The 18707-nt window shown below is 39.7% G+C and overlaps 1 protein-coding gene across 2 annotated transcripts; it reads left to right on the forward strand.

Annotated features, from left to right (window-relative positions):
• The first annotated feature begins 934 nt into the window (after positions 1-934).
• LOC149831338 (pectinesterase-like) lies at positions 935-11808 on the forward strand. 2 transcript variants are annotated; one of them, XM_090012031.1, is made up of 3 exons: positions 974-1892; positions 3709-4233; positions 11583-11808. In XM_090012031.1, the coding sequence occupies exons 1-3, from the start codon at positions 974-976 to the stop codon at positions 11585-11587; spliced, it is 1449 nt and encodes a 482-aa protein (XP_089868157.1). In that variant the 3' UTR covers positions 11588-11808. The 2 variants fall into 2 exon arrangements, with proteins under 2 accessions (XP_089868156.1, XP_089868157.1); XM_090012030.1 differs by lacking the exon at positions 11583-11808 and having other exon boundaries at positions 935-1892; positions 3709-4712.
• The last annotated feature ends 6899 nt before the right edge of the window (positions 11809-18707 follow it).

Raw genomic sequence — 18707 nt, forward strand, 5'->3', positions numbered from 1 at the left:
TTGTCACCTTGTTAGGTTGGTTATATATTTAAATACGCAAATCTTTTCATACTCGAGCATATATATATATATATATATATATATATATCTTAAGAAAACTAGCAAAATGAAAAATATACAAGATGTGTGTTAAGTGGGTTTTTTGGCATTTTTTTTTTCATTTCTGAACCCAGAGAGTTCTCAGCATAGTTGATTTGGAATTGGCACTTGATTCATGTTTTCACTGAAAATTTATTTTTTTTTTGCATTGAAAATGTATGAAATTAAATTTTGGGCCGTTGATTTTCAAAACTTATGAAAATCTATGGACATATTGAAATCGGACAATCCCAGCTTGGCTTGTCCCTAAACCAGATGAACCGAATACGAGCTGGGTCGTATAAAAAAATTCCATTGTTATTTATACATTATATATATATTACACTTAATAGTTTATATTTTACGTATATATTTTTTTATTTGTCTTTTTCTTTTTTTATATATTTTATGCATTCTTCTTTTATATATAGGCTCCATCGAATCCAGCCCAGCTGACTTGTTTAAGCTAAAACGAGCTGCTCGTGACTCGGCTGACCATTTATAAGAACCCATCGCGAATATGAGTTTGTGACGAGTTGAACCGAGCCCGGTTGCCATATGCTCAGTTCGTTTACCGGCCGTAGCTGCCACTAGTATTAGATTATTTTTATATTATTATTGTCGTATGTCTGTAGCGGGTCAATCATGGCTACGTGTTGGTTTCTTGTTCTGTTACCTTTTGCACGTCCTCTTTTTCACTGTTCTTCTTTTCATTACTGCTATTACTAATTTAATACTACTACTACTACTAACTAACTATTATTATTATTATTATTATTATTATTATTATTATTATTCTGGAAGGTCCTCTATTTATGCCTCCTCGCCACTCCACTCGACGCACACTCTCTACACACTCACTCTCAAACGAGAAGGAGAAGAAGAAGAAAGAACAATGTCGCCAACACTAACTCTGATAGTGATGGTGGTGCTCTCCCTCCTCCCCTTCCTCTCTCCAACTCCCACGACCCTCGTCCAGACAAACCCGGCGCCGGTTGTCTCCCCGATGGCTGCCTGCAAGACTTCCCTCTACCCGAAGCTCTGCCGGAAGATCCTCTCCACGGTGCCCTCCGCCACCAACCTCACCGACTACGGCCGCTTCTCCGTGAAACGATCCCTCAAGCGCGCCCGCGCTACCTCCGCCATCCTGGCCCGCTACCTTTCCCGCGGCGCCGCCCTCCGCCACCCAGACGCCGGCGCCCTCGACGACTGCCGCTTCCTCTCCGACCTCAACTTCGACTTCCTTTCCGCCATCTCATCTGAGCTCGGCCCCTCCTCTCCCAGGGCCACCTCCGCCTCCCAGGCGGAACGCATCCAAACCTACCTGAGCGCCATTGTCACCAATCACCAGACGTGCTTCGACGGGCTCAGCGTCTCGCCTGGTGGCGTGGCCAGCGAGCTAGCGGGTGATCTCTCCGGCGACGCCGTCCTCTACAGCGTGTCCCTCGGCGTCGTCACCAACGCACTCTCGACGGAACTCCGCCACGGGAAGAAGGGCCGAAACCTCCTCGCCGGAGACGTCTCGGCGCAGGTCAGGACGAACGTGCAGGTGCGGGAGTGGGTGACTGTGGCAAAGGACGGTAGCGGCAACTTCTCGAGGGTGGCGGACGCGGTGGCGGCAGCACCGAACGGGACGAGCGACGGGGAGGGCTACTTCGTCATATACGTGAAGGCCGGAGTGTACCACGAATACGTGACGGTGGCCAAGAACAAGAAGTACGTGATGATGATCGGGGATGGCATCCGCCGAACCATCATCACCGGCAACCGCAGCTTCGTTGACGGCTGGACCACCTTCGGCTCCGCCACCTTCGGTCAGTCTCTCTCTCTCTCTCTCTCTCTCTGGCGACACCAAGGGTAGATTTGTCACTTAGCAAAAGTCAAGGTTTCATCTCACTCAGGAATCAAAGAGCCGATGGGTTTGGTAGCCTTTTGTTTTGGCGGAGACAGTGAATCATTACTCTTGTAGAATTGGTTGGTGTAGGGGCAAAAATGATCCAATCCTTTGACGTAGGATGGGTTTCATCCTATGTCCATCCTAGCCATTCAGCTGGAGCATTTGGATGGTTAGGATCAGTCCACATTTAAGCAAAAATGTGACCGCTGATTAGACGGCTAGGATTGAACATAAGATGAAACCATCCTATGTCAAACGATGGGATCCGTATTCGCTGTGGGGCATCCATAACTTTTTGTGCTTAAACTTTGGAAAGCAAAATATTTTCTTCTCGGAGGTGATGACGATGATGATGTTGGGTACTAGAGCAGCTACTCTCATGTCCTACACTGCGTATGCTGTTATATTTCGTCACCATCGCACATCTCACTTGATCGGTGGTGTGCGTGGGGCCCACTCTCGTACATCTTACGGTTCCCAAGGAAGATGTGCGGTGGGGATTACTATAGGCGAGCGTTGGTTATATATACTATATGACAGTAACTGCTCTCGTTGAGGACTCACCGAAGCCTCTGTGAGGTTTCCCCTTGTTCATCTTGTGCTGTTGCACATATTTAGCTTTTTTGTTCCAAGCGCAGACCTGGCTTGGTTAGTTGGTTGGCTTAAGCCATCTTGGACCCACAGGTCATGAGTCTAGAATGGTAAGCGGGCCATAGACTAGCTAGCTACTTGTTAATTTCCCTGTACTATTACTTCTTTTGAGAAATAATTTTCCAATACTATACATGTCGAGCTACTAAAAGTCTAAAACCATATTTTGGCTGGCCCTGATGCCTCCAATGTGTGTGGGTCCATGGAGTGTCCAAGATAACCTGTTTATTCCATTCATCTTCCGATATATCCTAGTTCTAACTATACCTATGTTAACTTTAGCTAGTAGACAGGATCTTCAATTATACTTAACGTAACCATATTTGAATTTTATAATATTTCACCATGAAAAGGATGTGTACCAATATTAGTGACTCTCCATTCTAGTCATAGTCATAGGTCTAGTTATACATATATCAATATTAGCATGGCAGTTAATCGCCCCTTTTCAAGTTCAAGCTTGGTGGTGGCAATAATTTGATTGATGTACGTACCATTTTGCTGGAAAGCAACAAGAAATTAGTCTTCAGCAATTTTAAGTTATTTGATATTATTTTTTAGGGAAGGGGGGCCACCAAAGCAAAACCAACGACTATCAAATGGCTCTCCTTCTCCCAATCTCATTTATTGGATCTTATATATTTGTTCTTTATAATTTATTTAGTAAAAAATTTTCTCGAGATAAAGACTTGACGACATATAGGTATGTTTTTTGATAGGTGGAAAATCAATGGCTCACAATGCATTTAAAACTTTACAATATAAAGTATTGTGGGCAGTTAATTTTTAGCGCTTTCAAAAACACATTTACACATCGCAAATTCATAATCCAAAACATGGCACTAATTAAATGAATGATAAAATCCAATATATAAAGATGAAAAATTCAATTCTTAGAGAAGGAATGTTAGATTTTGGACCTTCGTTTGATTGGACGGTCTCCCTTACTTTTGATGCCCATTTAAACATAATTGTCCAATAGCACCCTTGTGAACGCAATTGCCCATTGAAGCCACGTTTGTGAGCCAATCTGAAATTCAAAATTTGCCAAAACATGACGGCAAAACCTTTTTGAATTGCAGCTGTGGCAGGAGAGAGGTTCGTGGCAATGAGGATCACATTCAGAAACACAGCAGGGCCTGCGAAACATCAGGCTGTTGCCGTCCGGAACGGCGCCGATCTCTCTGCCTTCTACCAGTGCAGCTTTGAGGGCTACCAGGACACGCTCTATGCTCATTCGCTTCGCCAATTCTACCGTGACTGCCGCATCTATGGCACCGTAGATTTCATATTTGGCAATGCAGCTGCCAACTTCCAAAACTGCAAGATTTATGCTAGGAAAGCTATGGACAACCAGAAGAATGCAATCACTGCACAGGGGAGGACCGACCCGAACCAGAACACAGGGATCTCGATACAGAATTGCACGGTAAAGACTTCGCCGGAGTTCAAAGGTAACATATCGAGTTTTACGGACACTTACCTTGGCCGGCCATGGAAGAACTTCTCAAGGACAGTCTACATGGAGAGTTACATTGATGGATTCATCAACCCAGCAGGGTGGTTAGAGTGGTCAGGGGACTTTGGGCTCAGCACCCTCTACTATGGTGAGTTTCAAAATTTTGGTCAGGGTGCGAACACAACCAGGCGAGTCAACTGGCCTGGGTACAGAGTGATGAATGCATCAGATGCTTTGAATTTTACTCTGTCCAACTTCATCAATGGTGATAGCTGGTTGCCGTCTAGGCTGGTGCCTTTTGTCTCAGGTTTGGTCACAAGGTCAAAATAGCAGAGGGTGGTCCTCCATGGGGCTTTCTTTCCTCTCTTGTTTCTTTCTGGTTAGTTGGAAAATTTGGGGAAGTATGGGAGTGACTATATTTGATTTATAAGGGAGAAATAGTTTCCAAAGTTCAATAAAAAACTAAGGGGATTTTTATGTAAATGATAGGAGAAAGATAGACAAGTGTAATTGGGGATATGAGCAGAAGGGCCACAAACGTTTGTTGTTTGACAGAAAGGGCACATTTGGCTAGATGACACCTTAAAATGCAATTCTCATCGTCATGAAAGTAAAGTAAAAATGGTTTTGAATTTTTTTTTCTGTGTGTGAGAGAGTAATTGAAAGTACGGGGGACAAAGCTTTTCTTATTTTTTACTTTGATGTGGGTGTCATCTTGCTAAAGATGAGTATGCACCCTGATGCACGTACCATTTCATTATCTTTACACTTTTTTTGATTTATAACTCTAAGAAATTGCACCAGACAGGGAAACCTGGTTGTGCTGGCTCAGCCTGCCATACTTACGGTCGTCGGCAGCTTCAAACTCTGAAGCTATGACCCCCTGCACCCGGGGCTTATGCTACCCGTTAGCTTGCGGAAAAGGGCGATGCCCATGAAAACCGAACCTTGACTGTCCGTCTGTCAGCCAAGGCCCCACCACACTATGCCAACCCCCCTTGGGGCCATTATCGATACTTTTGGCATGGAACATTCTTGGGAAAATGACGACATTTGACTCGATCCCTTCTCAACAAAAAAAAACACAACATTGACTCCCATACCTACATATAAGGATGAAGGCCACATAATTGGCACCTAGAGATCTAGCTAGGGTATGGAGATACTCTTTCCCCATCAATTAATACAGTTTGAAGCCCTCTTCTCACAGAGACAGAAAGGGAATCAAATATTTGGCACAAACTGTACGAACATATGGAGAGAATCAAACAAAAGATGAAAATTGTTATTGCGCTTAGATGGCCAAATGGGGCTGATTTGTATTATTATTTCAAAGGGAAAGCAAACTTCTAGATCCCTGGTAAACTCATGGATCTGAGGGAGTTCACACTTGACAACTTGTACATGTTGCCTGGATAAGAAAGAAACTTCATTGGAAGGATACACCTGTTGAAGATCTTATCCATATGAATACAATTATTGTGATTGAGCAGGATTGTAGGGAGGACTCTCAATAACATTCTATGACTTATTTTAAGAGAGTTTCCTACTTTGTATTCTTTCCTGTGTGTTGTAATTTGTTTTCATTCTTTATCCTTTGCTGTTATCACGTCCCCAAATTTTTTGGGATGCTTGTTTTAACCTATTTAAGAAATTATCTCAATAGAATCCTAGAGCGGAATTCTCCGAAATTTCTTTCCAACGTCACATGTGTGCTCTGATCTTGGATAGTTTTGAGTTTGTGGGTCTTCCATTGCTTATTCCGTTGCCGCTGCAATTAGAGTTCTCTGGTTGAGAACTCAATATCACTGTTCCCTGCAGTTCATTTGCTATCCCTGAAAAAGGAAAAGCACACACGAACAGAAATTATACACTCACAAGGACACCCAATATATGTTAAAATAAAGAAGACAGAACGTAACGCTGTTCGGCACGTAGCCTATATCCACGATGAAGGAGCTTGCTGTGCTCTTTTCTCTTGCATTGATCTCTTCCATTTCACATATACATATAGGGGTCAGATCCTCAATTTTAGGAAATGACAAAGATGGAAGATAAGCAAAGAAAAAAGGAAATGATAAAGAATGAAAACAGATATATGAGATTTTCTTATCTAATAACAGCAAGCATACTAACAATCTCCCCCTCAAGTTGGTGTGCAGATATTGATCTGCCTTAACTTGCTTATAATATTCTTGTGCTTCACTGCTTAGAGATTTGGTAAATATATCTGCAAGTTGATCTCCACTTGCGACATGAGGAGTTTTGATTATCCCAGCTTGAATTTTTTCTCTGATAAAGTGACAATTCACTTCTATGTGCTTTGTTCGTTCATGATACACGGGATTTGCTCCAATATATATAGCTGCCATACTGTCACTTTTTAGTTCAACTGGATTTTGAGTTTCTACTCTCATGTCTTTCAAAAGGGCTTTTAACCACACAATTTTACACGTGCATAATGCCATGGACCTGTATTCGGCTTCTACACTAGATCTGACCACAACACCTTGCTTTTTTGCTCTTCCATGTAACGAGGTTGCCGCCTACAAAGGTACAATAACCTGAAGTAGATCTTCTATCATTTGGGTTTTCAGCTCAGTCTGCATCTGCATATCCCATCAAAGTAAGAGACTGATTTCTTTTGAACATCACACCTCTACCAGGACTTCCTTTTAAGTATCTCAAGATTCTTTGAACGGCTTCAACATGGGTTAAACGTGGGTCTCACATAAATTGACTGACTAGACTCATGACATAGGTGATGTAAGGTCTAGTCATGGTCAAGTAAATAAGCTTACCAACTAGTTTTTGGTATCTTTCTTTGTTGGCCTTTTTTTCACCATCAATTTGAAGCTTGCAGTTCATTTTCAGAGTTTTTGCGGGTTTAGCCTCGAGCATCTCTGTTTCTTTCAAAAGATCAAGAACATATTTTCTTTGACAAATAAAAATACTTTTTCTGAATGTGCCACTTCAATTCCCAAAAAATATCTCAACTTTCCTAAAGCTTTAATTTCAAATTGGTTATTCAACTGTTGCTTTACATTTCTTATAAAATGTTCATCATCACTTGCCATGATAATGTCGTCAACATAAACCAGTAAAACAGTGGTTTTAGATTCATTTTGGGTGGTGAACATGGTGTAATCTGACATGCTTTGTTTGAAACCAAGTTTAACAAGAGCCTCACTTAATTTTGAAAACCGTGCACTAGGGGATTGTTTCAGTCCATATAAAGAGTTTTCTAATTTGCACACATATCCTTGTTTATTTTTTATTCCTTGCGTAATTTTCATGTAGACTTCTTCTTCGAGGTCTCCGTGCAGGAAGGTAGTTTTGACATCAAGCTGCATAAGACTCCAGTTTTTGTTAGAAGCAATTGAGAGAAGAGTCCTTATCAATATCATTTTTGTTACTGGAGCAAATGTTTCATTGCAGTCAATTCCCTCCTGTTGTGTGCACTCCTTTGCAACTAAGCAAGCCTTGTATCGTTCAACACTACCATCACTATTGTATTTTATCTGATAAATCCACTGACACCTTACAACCTTCTTACCTTTTGGTAAATAGACCAATTTCCATGTTTTGTTCTTTTGGAGAGCTGAGAGTTCTTCTGACTGACATGGCTTTTCTCCATCTGGGGTCTTTGCTGGCTTCTTCAAATTTAGTGGGTTCATGTTGGGTATATAGGTATTGAGAATATAATCTCGATAAGGTTTGGATAAGTTGGAAATGGATATAAATTTGTTGATAGGATACTTGCTAGTAGATGTAGTATAGGTTTGGTAGTCTCTAAGATAGTTTGGTGGTCTACTAGGACGGGTAGATCTCCTTAATGAAGACTCGGTTTGGTTTTGGTCTGGTTCAAGAGTTTGATCAATATTGGATTCAGTTTGAGTAGTATCAAGTTTAGCTTCATTTATATCCTCATTTGGAGTAGATTTATCTTGGATCGGCAACATAGGACCTATGTGGGTGTGCTCACACTAGTCATTGTCTTTAGGCATAGCAAACTCCCCTGGTTGGATTTTTTAAAGAATGATTCTTCTTCAAAAAATTTTACATCCCTGAATATTATCATTTTTTGTGTGACCGGATTATAGCACTTGTACCTCTTTTTTTATCCTGAATACCTAAGAAATATACACTTGGTGGCTCTTTCTTCTAATTTGTTCCTATGAACTACTTGTATGTGGATATAGCACTTACACCCGAAGGTTTTAAGGTATCTGATAGAAATGGGTCTTTTGTACAACAATTCCAAAGGTACTTGATTATCTATATACTGGAGTTAGGGATATAGTTGGTCAAGTAGCAAGCTGTGGCAATGGCTTCCGTCCAGAACTTGAAAGAGACATTCATATGAAACAACAACGAATGAGCAATGTTGAGCAATTGTCTGTTTTTCCTTTCTGCCATTCCATTTTGTTGGGGAGTCCCTGCACAAGTGTTTTGAGGCAAAATTCTATGGTTGTTCATAAAGTTATGAAGCACCTCATTCACATATTCTCTACCATTATCTGACCGCAAGCATTTAATTTTAACATTGAATTGAGTATAAACCAGGTTGAAGAAATTTTCAAAAATTGTAACAACTTTATTCTTGTTTCTAAGAAAATAAAGTCAAGTAGTTCTAGTTTTATCTTCAATAAAAGTAACATAATATCGATAACCATTATGAGAATCAATGGGGGTAGCTAAATCAAATATAGATGATGATCTACTTTCAGATACAGAAAACGACAACATGGTGAATTTGGACAGCTCACATGCATCACAAGCTCTCCCATCAGAATTCAGATCTGGGACCATCTTGTTCAACACATGATCTGATATGTTCCCAAGACATGAGTGCCATTGTCGATATACCTTGTGCTGATTAGTGATCAAAAAATTAGAATGGAAATTTTCTAAAAAATACAAACCATTGTGTTCCAATCCTCCATCAATCTCCTTCTTCATTCCCAGTTCCTGAAAAATCACATCCTTTGGAGAAAAAATAGCAAGGCAGTTGTATGTCTTGGCAAGTTTGCTTACAGATATCAAGTTGGTAGATAAACTAGGAATGTATAAAACATATGATTTTCTATTTTGCAAGAAAAAATCAGTATTGTTGATTCCTTCAATGGCTATGGGAGATCCATCGGTTGTGTAAACATGTTTGTTGTTGATCTTGCATAGATCATTGAGCCTTGAAGGTATACTGGTCATATGATCAGTAGCGCCAGAATCGACAACCCATTTAGGTTTATCAAAATTTGCAAACAAGGCTGAATTATTACCTTCCGTCTTGTTGGCCGATTGAGTGGTGATGAGGTTGGTTTTAGAGATTTTTTGGAAAAAAATCTCTAACTCTTCCTTAGTAACAAAATTTACACTTTTTGAGTTTTTTTTACTTTGTTAATCCCGATTTGGCCTTCCCACGATTTCCCAACATTTTTCACGAATGTGTCCAAGTTTTTTGTAGTGGCTACATCTAGGTCTTGTACAACCCCTTGATTCTTGTTTGTAATCGGCTCTTTGTTTGTCCCCAAAAAAATCCCTTTTGTAGCTTTGAGTTTGAAGAACTAATTTCTCTTCAATTTCTTCTTTAGTTTTAGGTTTTGAATTTGTGTTCATGACTTTTCGACTAGCATCCTCACGTTGGATGGCTTGACCAACAACATTATAACTGGGTAAAGGATTAGTCATTAAAATCTGACTTTAAAGACCTTCAAAGTCGTCTCCTAGACCGGCCAACACTTTGAATATTTTATCTTCTTCAAGGCATTGTTTTATACATTTGGATCAGAAGTTGTTGGCATGTACTGCACGAGCTCATCCCACAATCCTTTTAATATGCTCAAGTAAATATGAATTTGTTTGTCATCTCTAGCTCATTTCAAAATTTTTTGTTGGAGTTGGTAAACATGAGCAATAGTATTTTGTTTGCCATAGAGTTCGTAAAGAGAGTCCCATACCTCTTTTGTAGTTTCTTGGAATAAAAAAAAGTTGGCAATATGGGGTTCCATGGAGTTGAGAAGCCATCCCATGATCTGATCGTTGGATGAAACCCAATCATCATAGTTGGATTCAGTGACGGTTGATGGCTGAATTTTGCCATTGACATATCCAAATTTGGATCGACTGCTGAGAAAGAGGCGAGCAACCTTTGCCCAACTCAAGTAGTTGGTGTCGTTCAAATGGTGAGTGGTGATTTTTAAAGTATTACTGCTCTCTTGATGATCTGAGCTACCTTTACTCAGATTTGTGTTTTGACTTTCATGGCTGGATCCAGATGCACTTGATTCACTAGCCATCAAACAAGCAGGAATGAGCAACCACCATTATGAAGCTTGAATCACGATTAACCTCGCTTTGATACCATGTTAAAATAAAGAAGACAGAATGTAACGTGGTTCGGCATGTAGCCTACATCCACGATAAAGGAGCTTGTTGTGCTCTTTTCTCTTGCATTGATCTCTTCCATTTCACAGATACATATAGGGGTCAGATCCTCAATTTTAGGAAATGACAAAGAAGGAAGATAAGCAAAGAAAAAAGGAAATGATAAAGAATGGAAACAGATATCTGAGATTTCTGAATGAGGATAGTTGATCTTTATCTAATAACAACAAGCATCTTAACAATATAATGTGGTTCGGTGGAACGACATCCACAATTATCTCTCTCTCTCTCTTTGAAATAACTCTCTCTCTCAATCCTGCATAATTTATAGAAGTACAAAGACTACATCCAAGATTATGAAGGATTTCTTTCAATCACCTTAGAGTCCTTACATCTGTAAGAGCACAAGAGATTTTGTATCAGAGAACGCGAGAGCGACAATGGTATATATTTATTGTATTAATAAACATTATATTATACAAGTTATTTTGAATTATGTTATCATAAATATTGTAATTCTTAATTATTAATTCATATTCTAATTTTTTTTTTGTAGGAGTCATACGAGCAACAAATGATACAACGATATGACAATGACTTCACTCAGCATCCGTCTTTTGATCCTGCAACATGGGTGACTGCTACAGGTAAACCAAAAAAGGGTCATGTATTCGGGTTTGGGAGTAACATGAACATCGTACCAGTCATTGCCTCTTGCAGCTCGGGCTCATAGAGTTCTCCCGCCGGTATCAACTCCCAACGTCCTATTGACCCTATTGTGTCTTGGGATGGTGTTTATCATCGTCTTGAGGACAAAATGCAACACTTTTTAAATAAAGTCATTCCCATCCTTTTCCGTAATGAGTTGTGCAACTTTTTTCAGGAAAGTAGAACTTCATATGCATTCAACATGAGCTCAGGTACCCATCAGGCATGCATGATTGAGTTGCTATAAAAATTTTCTTATAATTTTGTTAATGTCCTTCAGTTTATTACTACTTTATTTGTCATTCAGCCATTTACTTTGTTGCATTAGATTAGATGAATTGCATGTAATTTATTTCATTATGTTTTGTTTATAAATACTAACATTTTTGTTCTCTTTTGTAGGATGATGGAGATGATCAATGTATAGGAACTGATGGAGGCATGGAGGAAGGGGCATATCGAGAAAATGAAGAGGATGATGCCCAAAATCTTGGCGAGGATTAGATTTTTTTGTTTAATTTGTTTGACAAACTTATAACTAATTATAACTTCGTAAGAACTGTACTTGGTAGTTAAAGTTTGCTTAACTTAGTATTTCTGTTTAATTTGTATGCATTTTTTATTTGTACTGTTTTTTTTATAAGCAGGATATATGAATTATACGAGAATTTTTTTTCGATTTTCAAAATATTTTTAAAAAAATATTTAATTTTTTTATAACAAATTAGCGACGCATAATATCCGTCGTTGCTCCGTTGCCAATTTGAGGTAGTCGTCGGTTTGTGGCAGAATTTAAGCCGTCGCTAATTAGCGACGGATATTCATCCGTCGATAAATGGTAGCGACGAAAATAGCGACAGATTAAATTCCGTCGCTTAACCAAATCAGTTTCTGTTTAACGATGAATTCGCGACGTACATGATCTGTTGCTAATCCGTCGCAACGTAGCGACAGATTGACGGCAGATAAATTCTGTCGTAATTTAGCGACTAGGGTTATGCGATGGATGATATGCGTCGTTAGTCCATCGCAAAATTCATCGTAAACATGTACAGTGACGGATTAGCGACAGATAACATCCATCGCCATTACACATTTTTCTTGTAGTGTCACTTAGGATAACTGCCGCCTTAAAAACGTCTTTAGATGCCCAACAAGAATTTAGATTGGTTGAACGAGATCTCTTACATGAAGAGTTGAGAACAATGAAAAATACATAAAAAGGATTGAGTGATACTATGTTAAACATGTGATTGAACGATCTTTTCAAGTCAACAATTTGATCATGAAATTTGTTCACCATGCAAATTAAGCCCCACCCTTTAGGGAAGTGACACTCGAATTGTAAAGGGTCATTCATTGTCAAACAAGTCTTACATGGTTAATAAATTTTGATGGAGTTGAATTACCTGACAATGCCATGTATTTGAAAAAATTCTAATACTATTTAAAAGACTAAAAAAAAAATTTCTGCTTGTCTTGCGTAAATGTTGTTTTTAGTTGGATAAAAAACTGATCCAACGGTTAGTCTTTTGGTACCACCATAATATACTTTGTCGATGGTTTTGGGATCTACTGGTCGACGGGGATAGTTCTCTTGGAAGATTTTTATCCCATCAAAATATAATTTGCTTGTTGGCATATTAGAAAGGGTACCCGCTCGGCATCACTCGTCTCATGTCTAGCTGGGATGGAAAAAGGCAAGCTGGGGTTAGGTAGACCCATACCAGATATCTCTTAAGCCCCATGTGGCAGAGGATTCGAACATGGGCGTTCAGCTTGGCACAGGACCCCGCATACCACATGGGATACCACCTCGGTGGGACCCTTTTATAGATAGGGTTTCCATGAATCCTAACAGGCCGGCTCATCTAAACTGGCTTGTCTCCAAGGAAGGTGTGTTCTATGTTTCTAACTGTTATTATTTGCTGATTGATCCGGTGGGGTGTCCCCGTTGCCTACAGAATTAATTTGGGGTGCAGGACCGGCAAGTTCTTCTCCTGGCTGCTGTTAATGGTTCGTGTACTGACCCAAGCCATAATTTTGAGAAAGCGTGGCTTGCAGATGCAATTTCGATATAGCAAGCGCTGGAGCTTCGTGTGGCGCTGTTGGCTGGCTACTGCTTGGTGGTATACATGGCAGGAGAGGAATGGAAGAATTTTCAATAACCAGCGTTCTCCTATAGAGATGGTCTGCAGACACATTTTGGTCTTCAGTCGATCAAATGGAATTGTCCCCTTTGTTTTAAATGTTTTCAGCCCTTCATGGATTGTGCTGCTGGTTGATATCGCCTCGATCCACATACATCAACAACTGTAACTGAATATTACGTTGAATGACAAGTGTTTATCCTTTCCCTCAAAAAATATATGGTGGTACCGAAGCACACCATATTTAAATTTTGGGTCAGGTCAGCAGACTAGCCCAATGGCAAAAGCGGCAACGACCCAGACTTTAACCAATAAATATAGACCTAGAGTTAGTCCCAATTAACGTTTAAAAAAAAAAAGAAAAGTAAAAAAGAAGAGAAAGAAGTTGACCAAATCATCATCCACAAACCCAACATCTTGGCTCTTACAACTGAAGTCAATTATATGTTCTTATATTCAGACAATGTGTACATAATATCAAATAGCTTGGATATCAATTGTCTTTTCAGCCTACTTTGTCACTTTTGGAGATCCTCAGACCCCTAAAGTCTAAAAAACACACCGACCTAACTACCATTAGTTGAAAGAATCCGCAGCCACATTGGAAGGCGTCTTTGCTTGCATATCACGTGATTCAAAATCACATGCGGTTCCAAAACACAGGGTAGACAATGTAATGTGGAAGCACATGGGATGTGAGTAAAATTAATGATTTTGAAATCTCATTGTCTTGTTTTCTTGCATGTGCAAATGGGGGAAATGAGAAATGGATCCTCCTTCCAGTGTGTTATACATGCTTGATTTACATAGATCTATGATGCAAAAGCAAAATCTAACTATTAGATCATATTTAATACATTTTGTTTATTATTTTCATGCGTTAAAGTTGACTCAATGTTTTATGCCATTTTTGCCACCGGGGAGACCGATGGGTGGAAAAGAAATCGGTGTAGGGGAAGACAGGTTGGAGATAGAGTTAGTGATATGATCTGTGGCACCAGAATCGATAATCCAACTCTGAGATGCAATCAAGCAAACTGAAGGTGTGGGTATGTTACCTGCAGGGTTGACCATGGATGAATTAGATTGATTACCGAGGTTGACGATGGTCATTATTTGTTCACATTGTTCTTAGGTGAGTTTAGAAAGAGGGGAACTTAAAACCGGTTTTTCAGGTTCGGTGATAGATACACAAGCATTGGCTTGACTAGTGGCTCGAGCATTTGGAGGACCCCTTGGGCGGTTAATTAGAAAAACCATGAAGATGGTAGCACTTCTACTTAGTATGTCTAAGATGGCCACAATGATCATATTTGGGTCATGGACGCATCTGTCCTATCCTTGGTGCATCGATTTTGACAAAAATAATGCTTCAATCAACGACCACCGTGGCTGACTCATGTGATGGCATAAGGTGAAGAACGCATTGTCGCTCCTCTTGGATAATCAATGAATATACCTTAGAGATACTTGGTAAGGGTGTCATAAGGAGTAATTGGCTCTGAATGACACTAAAATTATCATTGAGGTCCATCAAAAATTTGATGAGTCACTCACGTTGGTGGAGGTCCGAACAACTTGCATGGCGCCACACGAACATGGTGGAACCTCAATGTAAGTGGACAGTTCATCCCATAAACCTTTTAACTTGGTGAAATATATAGTTATGGGGGATTGATCTTGCTTAAGGTTGATTATCTCTTGTTAAATTTGGTATATCTTGGGAGCGTTAGATTGGGAGAATCGTTTGCGGAGCTCTGCCCAAACCTCAACCGTCATTTGAGCGTAAATGATGCTAGTTGCTAGATCTTTATGGATGAAATTAAGCAACCATAAGAGCACCATATTGTTGCATGGCTCCCACATGAAAACATTTGGTGACGAAGATTCAGGTTTCGTGATGGATCCATCAACAAAGCCTAATTTATTTTTGGCACTCAGTGCCATAACCATAGCCCTACTCCACATGGAGTAGTTGTCTTCGACGAGCTACTGTGACACCAAGGATATCCCTGAATTATCAGAGTGATGAAGAAAAAATGGATTAAACATCAATTCTGGGGTGTTCTCGGATGATATTGTCTTTCTATTGGTGTTGTTCGACATCATTGATGATGACGCACAAGAAAAAAAATGTGAGAATCTAGTCAAATTAGCAGATCAGATGCAAGAGAGCAACTCGAGAACAATGATCCTTTGTCAGCATAGGAAGTAACAGACTTTGAGCGTCTGATAAAGAGGCCTGAACCTAGCTTAATGTCGATCTGAATGAGCACAGATCTTCGAGCGTCTGATGAAGAGGACCAAATCGAGTTGGGTCTCAATCTAAATCGATGCAGATGCCTAATGAGATGTAAAAGCATTAATCAGGATAATACATGCTCTGATACCATGATAAAACACAAAAAATAATATGGAAAAACGATGATGCTGGAAAACACGATCTGAAATATAATAATTCGATCTTCACTAACTTTTGATAGATGAGTACACAATATACATTGGTACAATATTTATAGAGAAACAAGGCACAATAAATAACGATGGACTATAGTGTCCTACGTTATTAAGGAGATTAAGCTTCAGTGGTTATCCGATAACTTCAATAAGTGAAAAGAAAACTCACAAAGAGTTATCCGATAACGTCAGATGAGTCCTATAATGTTGGTAACCACCGAATAGTGACCCAGCTAATATCCCTCCTTTTGCGAAAGGCAAGTTTTTCTAATATATATGTCAGATTTTTTAGAGGTTAAAAGATCAATGGTGCACAATATATACACCAAATTTTATGATAGGCAAGCTGGGGTTAGGTAGACCCCTACCAGATATCTCTTGAGCCCTATATGGCAGAGGGATTTGAACTTGGGCCTTCAGCTTGGCGCAGGACCCCGCTTACCACATGGGATACCACCTCGGTGGTAATATACGCCAAACTTTGAACCCTCAAAAAATTATATTTTTTATGTCAAAAGGCTAGTTAAAAAATTCTTACTATTTTAACCATGCTAAACATATCCATGAGATTAAATTTGGTAGTATTTCTCCTATGAATTTCAGTTCCCAAAGTCATATAATTAAGCATATATATGATAATACTTGTACTTTGTAAAAACTAAAAATCTTATAGGATTTTTGGCCTCACTTTCCCAAAATGGTTTTAGAGAAAGCCTCTTCCTTGTTTTAATGAGGCTTATTCTAGGCAATTTAGGGCAGTGTTGGCGATTTAAACGTCGGCCTTCTCTAAATGAATGATGTAGATCACATTTGTGGAGTCCTATTTGATCAAATACCTTGCATCAATGAAATACTCTAGGGGGTGTATGAAATACCCAATGAGTAGAACCGATTTGCTGTGATTAGTGATAGCGAGCGTGCCAATTAATTTGATCCGCAAAATTGTGATATCATCTGTACGACAATTACCGGATCTAACATCCACAACCTCAAGCAGACCCAGAATTTATGCCAAACCATTCCATGCCGAGTTTATAGGCTTTTTCTCTTTTTGGACAAACCCACCCTCCCCTCTACCGAGACAGGAGCAGGTGTCATCACATGGCACACTTTGAGTGAGTCTCTACACCGGGTTGCCCTCCATCTGCTTTTTGGGCCCCACAACTGACAAACTGTCACAGCAAGATAGAGGGCAACCCCGTGCAGAGAGACTCACTCAAAGTGTGCCATGTGATGGCACCTGATCCTGGCTCCCCTTACTCAGCAACTGCACATTGGTGGACCTAACTCCTAAGGTTGGCAACGCCTGATGTTCTCTTCTTCCCAGGGAAAAGTTTACCCAACTTTGAGCTTGCACCAAAACACACTTCCCTGGGATTTTGAATTGTAGTAATCCCATGTTAAGGATTTAGAGGCTTTTTTGTTTCCTGTAGCAAATATTTCACATTTGTCATCTCCTATTTGATGGTGGGCCGAATCAATTAGGTGTGGTGTGTCCTTGGTTCTGCTTAGATATGCGGTGTTAATATTACATTTTCATTTGAAATATAAAGCCCGTAACTGCCGAACTAGGCAATAAGACTAGGGGCATCAATGGGTTAGGTTTGACCCAGATCTGATTCATACAAAACTCTGTAGGGTTAGGGTTTGGTGATAAAGAAAGAGGTCCGATTAGAAACTGGGTCAGATCCAAAGGGTCTGATTAGTGTATGAAACCGGCGGGTACAGTTTATGAAATTTCATGCTGGACACGGGTCCACCCTCATGAGTTCCGATTAAGAACGGTGATTTTTCAATACAAAAACTAAAAATTATTATTTTATCGGGTATGGTGTGGTTCATGTAATCTTTATAGGATTCAGGTAGTTTTTTTCCTTTATGGCAGACCCAATTGGACTTGGGTCCAGATCCAGTACCTGAACCTCAAAGTTGTATTCCTCGTAACTTAGGCCTTTCTTGCGGATAAGGGCCTCATGGTCTTGCGCTTGGGTTTTAGATATGTAAACAGTTCAGATTCGGGTCAGATGTAATCAATACCAAATCTGACTAATTATTGGATATTGGCTAATCGGACTTGAATTCAGTCTCAGATTGGAATGGGAAACTAATATTGAATCTGAAAAATACATGTAATCGGATTCAAATATCTGCCTGAATCAAATATCCATTGGAATGAATTTCTAAACCAAAGCCAAATCCGACTAATCAGATTCAGTTATCTTAACCAAATCCTACTAATCAGATTTGAAACTGCATCAGATATAGGATATATCCAATCTGTTGAAGTCCGTAGACACGTTGGTTGGTGCTTGTAGTAGAAAGGGCACGCTTAGCTAGGTATCATCTAAACTAAGTGCGACCAAGGTCATGAAATTAGAAATTGTGGAGACCATGGTGGCCCCAATCCAGGGAGGTAGACAGGTAGGACTTAGGTCAGATTCGGTTCAGATATAAACCGACGTAGTCTAATATTTGTATTTAGATTTGAAGTTAAGAAATCCTGTGCTTGACCAATATTCAATTAGCTACATTGTAAATAGTTCTTATCATTATTATTATTATTACTATAGAAATGAATTGGTCAAGCCTGCCAACCTACGGTCACTTCTCTACGGCATAAAACCTTTGCAGAGTCCAGTAAGCAACATGGCCAAGAATGTTGTTTGGGAAAGATGGTACTGAATTATCGGTCAGTGGTATCAGCTCACGCCAAAATCAATGATGTTAATGGGGATTTGAGGTCCAAACTCAAAGTTGGAATGTTGTTAGAAAGCCAGACGAGCCGGCTTTAAAAAACAAATATTCCAAATAAGGCGCTGTTAGGAAAATGGCAGGTTAGTATGGCACCATTATATATGTACACTGGCAAGGTCAAAGCTTGTAAACTATCAAATGGTTGGGCATCCATCTGTAGTTTTTC

This window comes from Nuphar pumila, chromosome 7 (genome assembly GCF_984573655.1).
Source record: "Nuphar pumila chromosome 7, dmNupPumi1.hap1.1, whole genome shotgun sequence".
NCBI classification, from domain to species: domain Eukaryota; kingdom Viridiplantae; phylum Streptophyta; class Magnoliopsida; order Nymphaeales; family Nymphaeaceae; genus Nuphar; species Nuphar pumila.

Excerpts from the sequence above, each read along its gene's own strand:
- LOC149831338 (XM_090012030.1), top strand. The coding sequence starts at position 974 with ATGTCGCCAACACTAACTCTGATAGTGATGGTGGTGCTCTCCCTCCTC. Across the intron at positions 1,893-3,708 it reads CTTCGGCTCCGCCACCTTCG|CTGTGGCAGGAGAGAGGTTC; the intron begins GTCAGTCTCTCT and ends TTTGAATTGCAG.